At 38.3% G+C, this 12,998-nt stretch overlaps 1 protein-coding gene across 1 annotated transcript; it reads left to right on the top strand.

Moving 5' to 3' along the window:
* The first annotated feature begins 5,590 nt into the window (after positions 1 to 5,590).
* Positions 5,591 to 12,138, top strand: TAAR1 (trace amine associated receptor 1). The gene is given in 4 exon segments (XM_055324647.1): positions 5,591 to 5,717; positions 10,754 to 10,985; positions 10,987 to 11,270; positions 11,273 to 12,138. Coding segments are annotated over 4 exon segments (1,182 nt in total). The 3' UTR covers positions 11,812 to 12,138.
* The last annotated feature ends 860 nt before the right edge of the window (positions 12,139 to 12,998 follow it).

The raw sequence follows: 12,998 nt of genomic DNA, 5'->3' as shown, positions 1-12,998 counted from the left end.
TGCCAACACACTAAAGCACGTTCCCATCTCAGGGCCTTTGAGCTGCTGCATCCTTTCCCTTGATTGCTCTTCCCCTTTGCACATATCCATGCAGTTAGCTCCAGAGTTCATATTCAGATATTTCATTCAGAGTCAGTTTCTTTTTTTCTTTTTAATTTTTTTATTGGAGTTCAATTTGCCAACATATAGCATAACACCCAGTGCTCATCCCGCCAACTGCCTCCCTCAGGGCCCATCACCCAGTCACCCCAACCCCCTGCCCACTTCCCCTTCCACTACCCCTTGTTCATTTCCCAGAATTAGGAGTCTCTCATGTTTTGTCACCCTCACTGATATTTTCACTCATTTTCTCTTTCTCTTTATTCCCTTTCACTAATATTTATATTCCCCAAATGAATGAGACCATATAATATTTGTCCTTCTCGGATTGACTTATTTCACTCAGCATAATACCCTCCAGTTCCATCCACGTCGAAGCAAATGGTGGGTATTTGTCGTTTCTAATGGCTGAGGAATATTCCATTGTATACATAAACCACATCTTCTTAATCCATTCATCTTTCGATGGACACCGAGGCTCCTTCCACAGTTTGGCTATTGTGGACATTGCTGCTATAAACATCGGGGTGCAGGTGTCCCGGCGTTTCATTGCATCTGAATCTTTGGGGTAAATCCCTAACAGTGCAATTGCTGGGTCGTAGGGCAGGTCTATTTTTAACTCTTTGAGGAACCTCCACTCAGTTTTCCAGGGTGGCTGCACCAGGTCACATTCCCACCAACAGTGTAAGAGGGTTCCCCTTTCTCCACATCCTCTCCAACATTTGTGGTTTCCTGCCTTGTTAATTTTCCCCATTCTCACTGGTGTGAGGTGGTATCTCATTGTGGTTTTGATTTGTATTTCCCTGATGGCCAGTGATGCGGAGCATTTTCTCATGTGCTTGCTGACCATGTCTATGTCTTCCAGAGCCAGTTTCTTATTTAAGTTTTCCATGGCTGCCTTATCCTGAAGTTCAGTCCTCTCCCTAAATATTGCAGCTCTCTCTTTGCTTTATTTTTCCCCTCAGCAAACATTGCAATCTAACTTCTTATTTATTGATCACATTTATCATCTGTGGCCCCCACCCCCACTGGAATGTAAGCTCCCCAAGGGACGGGAAGTTTTGATGTGTCTGTTCATTGCAGCACCTAGTGTTTGACAGAGGGAAGGCATTCACTCAATATTTATGAAAAAGAAATAGTGAATTTCTCTTTCTTTGTGTTGTAGCTTAGTGTGTGTGATGTTCTTCCACTTGATTCACAAAGTTAGTGATTTGGTCTTCAGCCGTGATTATTCTCTTTTATAAATCCTTTAAGGATTTATAAAATTCCTGATATCATTTCCTTTGGTTATAGAATATTTTTCTGTGCTGTAATTTGATTTTTCTTGTTTTTTATTATATTTTGTTTAAAGTTCTCACTTTTCTGCCCCTAGAGTAGCCACCATTCCTAATTGACTTGACCCTTCTTTGTGCTACTACTGCTATTTTCCTAAATGAGTCGTGAACTTTGACAGTTCTTGACAGGGCTGTAGACATTTTTGGCATCCATGAAGATCAGGCTGTCAAAGTCTCTTGGGTGGAAGCTTTTCTTTCACCAGCAAGGCTGTTTATAATGCTTGTTTCCAATTTATAAATGGTATAGTTTACCTCTAACTTGCTTTTAAAACATGTATCTCTTCATCAACTGCATTTCAATTACAAAGCAAATTTTATGGGGTGCCTGGGAGGCTCAGTCGGTTAAGCATCTGCCTTTTGGCTCAGGTCATGATCCCAGGATCCTGGGATCCAGCCCCACATCTGGCTCCTTGTTCAGCTTTTTATTTTCTTAAAGCAAAATTTGCCAGAATTTGTATTATATTATAGGCTTTTAAAGATTTTATTTATTTATTTGAGAAAGAGTCAGAGAGAACACAAGCAGGGGGACAGAGACAGAGAGGGTGACTCCTCACTGAGGGGGGAGCCTGACATGGACATGGGGCTCAATCCCAGAACTCTGAGATCATGACCTGAGCTGAAATCAGATACTTAACCAACTGAGCCACCCAGGTGCCCCTGCCAAAATTATTTTAAACTCAATCCTTTGTTTGATTTGCAGAAAGCTAATTATTAGTCCTTTTATGGCTTCATTTCCCAATTCTTGAGATCCTAATTCTCATGCCTTCCATAGCACCTGATGCTTCTCTGCAAATAATTTGGTTTTCCTTTTTCCAAGAATACATGAGTACTATGTTTTATGAATATTGGAATATAATAGACCATCTTTCGCGGTCTATAAGTACATATTTCCGCATTTAAAATTCTCTAATTTCAAAATTTCCTCCTCATAGCTCCTTATACTGAGGTCAGCCTTATTTTTGTTCCTGTGCAGGTACATTATTTTGAGGTTTGGGATTTGTAGGAAGTTACCACATTGTATCTACTGTATTTCAAAGTTAAGTTCTGGACTGTATTGGCTGTAAATGCATGAACTTACCAGGTATCTTTAATTAGAGAAGAATGTGAGCTAGCCCTACAAACGTCAACAGTTTTAGTTTCTCCAGAAACTTTGACAGGGACACATAGCCTCTGGCAACAATCTCACCCAGGGTGGGATCTTGCTAGTTTAGAAAGTTCAGGCTTGCTATGTCCACTGCTTTCTGTGGAGCCTTGAAAACCCTTTCAGAAGATCTTATTCTAAAAATCATCTTTCCATTTTAGGACATGATTAATAACATCCTGATTTCTTGATTCTGGAACCAAATGCAAGATCAACAGGTTTCCAGTCCCATCTATTGGGAGAAGGCAATTATGGTCTCTAAACAAACTTGGGGACTATTTACTGGATTCACACAGACTGTATGGGTTTTTCCTATTATACTTTAAATCCTTTATCCCCTTTGAGCATCATAGACTTGTGAATTTTCATTAGCTCAACTGGTTGCATTAGCTGACAATGTTTTCTTATGAGGCTCAAATGGTCACATATTGGTCAAGAATCATTTGAAACTTTGAAAGTTTACCAATAGTTTGAGTACAATAGTTTATGTAGGGCCATACAATAGTTTAGAATATTATCTAGAAGTAGTAAACATCAATATATTTGGGTTAAAACAAAATTTAGTTGCAATTTTAGGTCCGTATTGCTTTTAAATTCCCTCCCCCAAGTCAGTCAGGATATTATATACTTCAGAGTTTTCCGTATAAAAGCGAGTACAGAATATCCATGGAAAGTTCTAGAACAAAATATAAAATCCTGGGTTATCCCTCATTTTATATTATGTGCTAACTAAAGTCACATCTAGAAGAAACAGAAAGTCACTTAAAAAAAAAATAAATCCAAACAAGCCAACAAGGTGTTGAGATTTTGGCTTCTATCTGGGTCAAGGACAAGTGCTTATCCTTAGTTTCCTTTAAGGTATAAGTGGTCTTTGCCTTGAATTCCCCAGGAATTTAATCGCCCTACATCTACTAGGAAACTACTTTTGCATTTCTGTCTGGTTTCTGCATTTGCGTTAGGACATACCAGAAGGTTCTGCCCTGTTACAACTCCAGGCTACTTTACTGTTGTTGTCCTTGGATAACTGCTAGTTTCCTTGGGGGAGAGGGCAGAAGATCTCCATGTCTTCCTAAATGTACTTTGGACCTCAGGTGACTGTCTTCGGTAGGGTTTTGACATGCTGAGAAAGCTTTCATCTAGACTTGTATGACTTCTGCGTGTCCCTAGTTCTGTTCCCCTGGACACCAGTGACTGCTGCCTGGTGGTTTAAAAGCCGTGACCGGGGAGGTGGGCCGGGCGGAGCGGGGCGCGGTGCCCTGGCCTGGCCTCGCCTCCTTGGAGCTCCAGCCCCGGCGCAGGAAGCTGCAGTCCCGACCTGCGAGCACTGCAGCGGCGCAGCTCAGAAGCTGCCTCCCCGGCCCTAGGAAGCCACGTGTGGGTCTCAAAAACTGGCATTCTGATGTGAGTTCGTGCATTAAAGTAAAAGGTGATTTAGTTTGTTTGGTGTATAGAACAGACCACGCCCGAGTCCTAAAGATTGAGAAATTCTAGAGTCAACTAACACGACTTCCTGTAGCCAAGAATTCTGCAGTGTTGCCATTGGAAACGGACTGAAGGGATTGAAATGAAGATCCTCATGTTCTTAGGAAGTATTTTTTGAGTCTGAAAAAATGTTGTGAAAGAAAATACTTCGTGTAACTAAGTGGACTCCTCAGAAGCCGAGAGATTATTTTTTGTACTTTGTTTCTGAGTGTTTAGAGAGCTAGGAATGTAAATGCTTTCAGATAGAAAGCTTTTATTTATTTTTGGAGATTGAACAAGAAATGTATCTATGTTTGGATACTTTTTGCAGATTGACGTTGGGCAAAATACATAATTATTCTCTGGTAAGTTTGTATCAGTAATTTGAAAATGAGGTATCAATAGAAGGCAATTCTTCCTTAAAAAAAAAAAAAGCTATGACTCTGCTCTGTACTCTATGATTACCTTTTCAGGGGTTCCTGTGGGCCTCCCTTCCTTTAACTTTATAACCTATTATTACAACTGATGGCAAACAGAATGAATTTCTCCTTTGCTTAACATCAGCTGTTGAACACACTTTCCACACTATCCACAGAAATCATCCATCTTCTTTACTTTTTATGAAAGAATGGGGAGGAGGGAACCAATTCATTCCTTGGCTTTGAAGCTATGTACTCAAATCAATCTAGAATTAAATTAGAAAGGAAAGGGGGAGAAAAGCAGCAGGGAAACCAGTTGGGAGGCTACTAACTTGATAGTGGTTGGTAGCTTGGACCGTGAACACTGGTCCAAATATGGACATAATTCCAATGAAGTGTCAAGATACTGATGGATTGGTTATATTATTGAGTATGAGAGTAGCCAATAATTACTTCAAGGTTTTGGACTGAGGATTTTTCAAGAATGGAGTTGCTTTATTTACTTATTTATTTGAGACACAGAAAGAGAGGCAGAGGCACAGGCAGTGGGAGAAGCAGGCTCCTGGGGGGAGCCCGATGTGGGACTCAATCCCAGGACATGGGGCTCACACCCTGAGCCAAAAGCAGACACTCAACCGCTGAGCCACCCAGGCGTCCCAGGGTTGCCATTTTTTAGATGTGTTGGAAGCAAGAGGAGCTGGACACCTGCTGTGGAGAAGATTTGAGGCTTTAGGCACAGTGGTGATATTCTCTAGACAGCAGGAAAAGTTTGTCCAGAGGGTAGGGGGGAGGTCATGGCTGGACATATTCATTTGAGATTCCTCAGCATATAGATTAGCTTAAAGCCAGGAGACTGTAAGGAATCACCTAGGGAGCAGATGTAAGTAGAGAAGAGAACCACAAGTGAGTTGAGGGAAGAACTGGCCAGGGGGATTGTAAAAAGGAGTCATTGAATTCAGAGCTGCAAGGGAAGGAATTGTTTTGAGAAGTATCTAGGGGGTCAAGCAAGAAGAAGCCTGAGAAGTTGCTACTGGGTATAGTAACCTAGGACAACATGATTTGAGCTTTCAGCCTTAGGGCCCCCTTCTTGGAAAGCCCCTGCCTTGAGAGCCAAGTGGAGGAAGCAGTGAATGCGCATGCAGGCTGAAGGGGAAAGGAAGAAAGATGGAGCAGAGATCCAAGTAGACTGCTTGTACACCTGTGGAAGCCACAGGAGCAGAAATAAGGAAAGCCAGAGGCCAGGGACGCTGGTATCAGTTTTTGGTCTGCATGCCTACTTTCTAAAATTTGATTCAGTGGATCCAGAACATTCATTGCCATCTGAATGACCACCTTTGAAAGACCCACCTTCCTCATACCCAGATAGTCCCTTTTGTTCCTTTGCCCTGGATCTATGACTTTCAGGACTAATTCTGTTTTCATTTGGGGCCGAATGTGACACGTGTGCAATAAATCATCTCTTCTGCTATCTTAGCTGGAAAAAAAAAAAACAACAACACTGTTTTGGTGAAGCATTGACAATAAAAGTCTTGTTACATTATATTCAAAAGGTTAGTAGAAGAATGAAAGATAAGGAGTGTGAATGACTCTTTCAAAGAAGTTTTGTTTTGTTTTCCTTTCTCATAAAGGGGAAATACAAGGGGATCATCAGAAGATGTGGATTTAAAAACAATTGTGGGTATTCATGTATTCATTCTTTTTATGGTATATTACTACACATATTTGAATATTATTATTTAGAAGGGAAGTACTGAAGAGGCAGGGGAGAGAGAAGAATTGAACGGTATATTCTGGAACAGGCATGAGGAGATACTTACGGGACACATGTGATGGAGGATGGTCAGTTCATTTGTGCTAATAAGAAGGACGGTTGAGTATCCAAACAGGTGTAGGCTGGAGGGAAGGTGAGGAGGTAATGTGGACATTGTCTTCTGATTGTGTCTGTTTCTCAGTGAAAAAGGATGCAAGGCCAATAGTTCAGAGTAAAGATGAAAGATATTTGAGACAGAAGGAGGGAAAACAGAACTGTTTGTTTAGCTAGCTAATCAAAGAGATTTATTAACTTTCCATATTACTATTATAGTTTCTGCTGGCATTATTTGTATATAAAAATAATAATAATTTCTAGCTAGCTAAATTCTTAGAACTGGAAGAAAAGAAACAAAAACAATATTATGTCATGTTCTCAGGTAAGCATTCAACTCATAATATCATCATACACCATTTATTTGAACAATTAAATCTATTTAAAGATAAATTTTAACATCTTAATAAATATTTGCATAAATTATATGTAAAATTCTTTAAGATGGGTAGGAAAATTATTCTACTGAAGTGTCACTAATTTATCGATAATTTCCAAGATACTATGCCTATGGTTCTACTTCTCTGAAACTAGGATGTACAACTATGAGGAGGAAGCCTCTGAGCCATTTGGTTTTTATCTGGGAAACCAACATTTTGATGCATAATGAACAGGGCATACAGAGTTGTCAGGTGATATTTCCATCTTTTACGAATTTAGTCTTCTAAAATTGAACAACAAAGTTTTTTTCCATCTTCTTTTACTTCTTTTTAGACTCTGGTTCCCTATTCAGTATGATAACAGGTGGGAATGTTATTTTGACTGGCAATAATTAGCAAACATTTCTAGACAGTGCTTAGAATGTGTTGATTCCTTTAATATAAAGCGTAAATAAAAGAAACAAGGAAAAGTAGAATATAGAAAAACAGTCTAATTAGAAGATTTATAACGTAAGTTTATTTGGGTGCATACTCAAATTTCTTAATAAAAGAAAATCCATTATTCTGTTAGTGAAATTTTAATTATAATTCAAATATTACTTAGTACAGATAATCTATATAGTTTTAGCCTGCTCTTTGTTCTGTCATGGAATCGGCCTGGGTGTTGGTTGAAATACATTTTACAGATTCATTTGGTGTAAAGATGTTTCCTTCTGGGAATAGAAGGCAGGAAGGGATTGGGGGAGAAGTGTTGAAATACATTAAAATATATATTTAGTACCTAAATATTTTATCCTGCAGTTTTGGTTATGGACACATTTAGATTTCTATGTAGTCTTGATCTCAACTGGCAGCCCAGAGGGAATGGGAGGAAATGAAAAGAAAGGCAGGCTCCTGGAATATTCTAAGACTTGTTGCTATTTTCTATCATTTCAGCATAGCGACAGGTTGCTCATTGACTGCCAGAAATTCACTTTCTTCCTCCAAACTCTCTCTCCCTCTCTCTTCATATACATACAGACATATATATATATTTATATATACATATATATGTGTGCATGTATATTTATATTTCAAAATATATTGAAAATTCCAGAATTCAGTTGAGAATTACAGAATCATATAGAAACAAAGGTGATTTTTTTAAAGAAGATTTGTTTATTTATTTTTAGAGAGAGAAATAGAGAGAAAGAGTGCATTCTCCAGTGGAGGAAGAGGCAGAAGGGAGGGAGAGGGAGAGAAGCAGACTCCTCACTGAGTGTGGAGCCTTGGGGTGGGGGCAGGGGCCAGTGCTCAATCTCATGACCCTGAGATCCTGACCTGAGTTAAAACAAGAGGCTCACGCTTAACTTACTATGTCACCCAGGTGCCCCCAAAGTGGATATTTTTTTTATATAATTTTTTTATTGGTGTTCAATTTGCCAACATATAGAAAAACCTCCAGTGCTCATCCCATCCAGTGCCCCCCTCAGTGCCCACCACCCAGTCACCCCCACCCCCCGCCCACCTCCTCTTCCACCACCCCTAGTTCGTTTCCCATTCAGGAGTCTCTCATGTTATGTCTCCCTTTCTGATATTTTCCACTCATTTTTCTCCTTTCCCCTTTATTCCCTTTCACTATTTTTTATATTCCCCAAATGAATGAGAACATATAATGTTTGTCCTTCTCCAACTGACTTACTTCACTCAGCATAATACCCTCCAGTTCCATCCACGTTGAAGCAAATGGTGGGTATTTGTCGTTTCTAATGGCTGAGGAATATTCCATTGTATACATAAACCACATCTTCTTCATCCATTCATCTTTCAATGGGCACCGAGGCTCCTTCCACAGTTTGGCTATTGTGGACATTGCTGCTAGAAACATCGGGGTGCAGGTGTCCTGGCGTTTCACTGCATCTGTATCTTTGGGGTAAATCCCCAGCAGTGTAAATGCTGGGTCATAGGGCAGGTCTATTTTTAACTCTTTGAGGAACCTCCACACAGTTTTCCAGAGTGGTTGCACCAGTTCACATTCCCACCAACAGTGTAAGAGGGTTCCCCTTTCTCCACATCCTCTCCAACATTTGTGGTTTCCTGCCTTGTTAATTTTCCCCATTCTCACTGGTGTGAGGTGGTATCTCATTGTGGTTTTGATTTGTATTTCCCTGATGGCAAGTGATGCGGAGCATTTTCTCATGTGCTCGTTGGCCATCTGTGTGTCTTCTTTGGTGAAATTTCTGTTCATGTCTTTTGCCCAATTCATGATTGGGTTGTTTGTTTCTTTGCTGTCGATTTTAATAAGTTCTTTATAGATCTTGGAATCTAGGCCTTTATCTGATAGGTCATTTGCAAATATCTTCTCCCATTCTGTAGGTTGTCTTTTAGTTTTGTTGACTGTATCCTTTGCTGTGCAAAAGCTTCTTATCTTGATGAAGTCCCAATAGTTCATTTTTGCTTTTGTTTCTTTTGCCTTCGTGGATGTATCTTGCAAGAAGTTACTGTGGCCGAGTTCAAAAAGGGTGTTGCCTGTGTTCTCCTCTAGGATTTTGATGGAATCTTGTCTCACATTTAGATCTTTCATCCATTTTGAGTTTCTCTTTGTGTATGGTGCAAGGGAGTGGTCTAGTTTCATTCTTCTGCGGGTGGATGTCCAATTTTCAAAGTGAATATTTTTAAGCCAGGTCTCATGGAGCCTTGGGTTCTTAATGGGCCTGTGGAGGAGAAGGTGCCATCTCTGTTTTAACAAGATTTTACTTTTGTTTTAAATTTAGGATTGCATGAGAGGTGCCTGGATGGCTCAGTTGGTTAAGCATCTGGTTTCAGCTCAGGTCAGGATCTCAGGGTCCTGGGATTGAGCCCCACATCCAGCTCCTGCTCAGTGGGGAGTCTGCTTCTCTCTCTGTCCCTCAGCTTGCTCGTGTTCTTTCTCTCAAATAAATAAATAAAATCTTTTTAAAAATTGGGATTGCATGAAAAAAATTAATAATTTAATGGGTTTCAGAGCTTAAAAAAAAAAAAAAAGAGCTCCAGTGCCTTGCCCACTGATGACACTGAAGCTCAGTTTCCCTGGATTCTTACCTCAGCCATCTTTTACCTGTGCCACAGTATGTCTTACACAGACTTTGGTCTGTATATTTAAAATCCTTAATAATTTGGACCACAATATCACACTTCACTAGTAGGTACCACTTTTTAAGACATCCTATGTTCTTAAATGAAAGTTCAAAGTTTAATGTTCTTGAAAATACTTTATCTGAATCGCTCTTTTCTGCCATGGAAAGAAAATGTGGATTAGTAAAAAAGAAACTGTACTAGTAATTGAGATGTCAGTTCATATTCTAGCTTTAATGGTTCCATGAATGAAGACTCAATATCCTGCCAGTATGATTATACTAACAAAACATGTCATGTCTTCCTTATAAGGAATAATGTTTATATCATAGATGCAAAAATGTTAAGTGAAGTAATGCCTGGAATATATGAATAAGTGCTCTGTATGTTAGCTTCTTTCCATTATAATTAATTATAAAATAAGAAATATATATTATAAGTCCAAAGGCAGGCACTAGTGGATATTACTTGTGTTCAATAGGCACATTTAAAAGACTGCACTTTTTCTCTTGAATATATTTTAATTCTAAAATTTCTGGCAATTTATATCTACCCTTGCTTCCCCCCAAGACTTTCCTTTGTGCAAAGACTATTTCCATAGATTGATTGAATCGTATGAAAGATTCATCATTTGACCTTCTCTTACCTAAGAAAGTGGCAGTTTCATATATTTCAACCTAATAATTCAGCTTTTTATTTTTAGCACAGTATCCAACATCAGGTAGATGTTTAAAAAATTATTGAACTGAACTAGTGAAGTAAACTTAGGAATAAACACTCTTCCTAAAATAACGATTTTTCAGCAAGAAGTAATAAGTAAGTGTGTTAGAAGTGAAAGGAATCAAATTGCCAATGATTCTCTCCTTCTCTGTGTTTTTTTTTTTTTCCCCTTCCTGGGTTTCTGGGGAAGGTATATGAAATAAAAGAAGAAACTCTAACCTGATTATGGATTTTGAATAAAGATTCCTCAACACATCAAGAAGAAAACTGGTGGATAACACTCAGGAATGATGTCTTTTGCCACAATATAATTAGTATTTCCAGTGTGAAAAGCAGCAGGTCAAATGGTGTTTGTGCTTTCCTGTATAGTTTAATGGTGCTCATAATTTTGACCACACTCATTGACAATCTGATAGTTATTATTTCCATATAGCACTTCAAGCAACTTCATACCCCAACTAATTGACTCCTTCATCATGGCCACCGTAGACTTTCTGATGGGGTGCCTGGTCATGCCTTAGAGCATGGTCAAATCTGTTGAGCATGGCTGGCACTTTGGAGAAGTCTGTAAAATTCACACCAGCACTGACATTATGCTGAGCTCAGCATCCATTTTCCACTTGTCCTTCATTTTCATTGACCGCTACAATGCTGTGTGTGATCCATTGAGATACAAAGCCAAGATGAGTATCTTGGTTATTTTTGTGATGATCTTGGTTAGTTGGAGTGTCCCTGCTCTTTTTGCACTTGGAATGATTTTTCTGAGCTAAATTTCAAAAGAGCTGAAGAGACGTATTACAAATACATTCACTGCATAGGAGGTTGCTCTGTCTTCTTCAGCAAAACATCTGGGGTACTGGCCTTTATGACTTCTTTCTATATACCTGAATCTATTATGTTGTGTATTTATTCCAGAATATATTTCATAGCTCAAGGACAAGCAAGGTCAATTAATGATGCAAATCAGACACTTCAAATTGGACTGAAAGAGAAAAATGGAATGTTACAAAGCAAAGAAAGGAAAGCTGCAAAGACTTTAGGGATTATGATGGGAATCTTCCTAAATTGCTAGTGTCCTTTCTTTGTCTGCATGGTCATGGATCCTTTCCTGGACTACAGTATTCCACCCACTTGGAATGATGCATTGGTTTGGTTTGGCTATTTGAACTCTACTTTTAATCCAATGATTTATCCATTTTTCTATCCCTGGTTCAGAAAAGCACTGAAGATAACTCTATTTGGTAAAATTTTCCAAAAAGATTCCTGTAGGCACAAACTATTCTTAGAATCACATTCATAGAATTATTATATCTACTGTTTACTGTTTTGCAAAACAACTGGTGATTGTATTTATGAACACAACATGATTAACTACATGCACCAATTGTGGGTCTTTTATCAGTCATTGGAGCCAAAGAATGTATAGTGAGATATAATTCTTACATTTTGCTTCCTATTCGAGACATAGTAATGTGATCTTTGCCATTCTTACTATACACACTGAAGCTTTGTAAGCCCAAAATTTAAGGCTCTACAATGAACATGAATTTTCCAGGCCTTACATGAACTGCCACGAAATTGACAGTGGTACCTTAGTTGTTCAGGGGCTGCATTTGGGAATGCAAGTTAGAATGGCTTTGTCATTCATTTGAATATATATGTCTTTTTGTAAAATCAAAGAAAGTACACATTATATATTATTAAATAATTATTTACACATAATTTACTCTTTATCATGAATTCTTATTAATATATATTCTAATTTTAAAATATATTAATTTTCATGTTTTTATAATAGGTTTTCTTGATTCTCATACTTGTAGAAAATTCAGAAAATAAAAAATAAAAATAAAATAACATATAGAAATGAAATGAGAATAAAGACATCACTCATAGCTCACCTCCTGAAAGGACTATATCATTTGAAATTCTTAAAAACATAACTTTTTGGTGACTGTATAATGTTACATTGTTTTTATATACAAAACTTTTTTTTGTTTTGTTTTTTTCAAATGTTGGGCTTGAACTCAAGGCCCTCAGATTGAGACTAGAGCTTAGGTAAACTGACTGAGTCACCTATGTGCCCCCAAAGATTTTTTTTCCAAAGATTTTTTAAAAACCATTTCTCTATTGTTGACCCCTTAGATTTCAATTTCTTTTTTTTAATAATGGAAATTAAATCAAATTTTTATTTATTACTTGCTAGTGAAGTTTATAAAACTGTCTGGAAGGATTTCACTATATTTTAAGATTGTGCCACATATGGCAGGACTCAAAATATAAACTCTATGAAGTAAAAAAAAAAAATCATTTGTTGGGCTCTAGGCTATCCCAAAAGAGAGGCAGCCAACCATCAATGCAGCTAAACATGGAGGATCAACAAGAGATATAATCATGCCTATTAACATGGCATATACAAAAAGAAAAAGAGGAATAAATGGTGGCTTCAAATAAGACTTCCTAACAGGAAGTGGGCAAACATTCTAC

The sequence above is a fragment of the Nyctereutes procyonoides genome, unplaced genomic scaffold, assembly GCF_905146905.1.
Source record: "Nyctereutes procyonoides isolate TBG_1078 unplaced genomic scaffold, NYPRO_anot_genome, whole genome shotgun sequence".
In the NCBI taxonomy this organism is placed as follows: domain Eukaryota; kingdom Metazoa; phylum Chordata; class Mammalia; order Carnivora; family Canidae; genus Nyctereutes; species Nyctereutes procyonoides.
The sequence above is the reverse complement of the archived record's forward strand: the minus strand, read 5'-3'. Positions and strand labels throughout refer to the sequence as shown.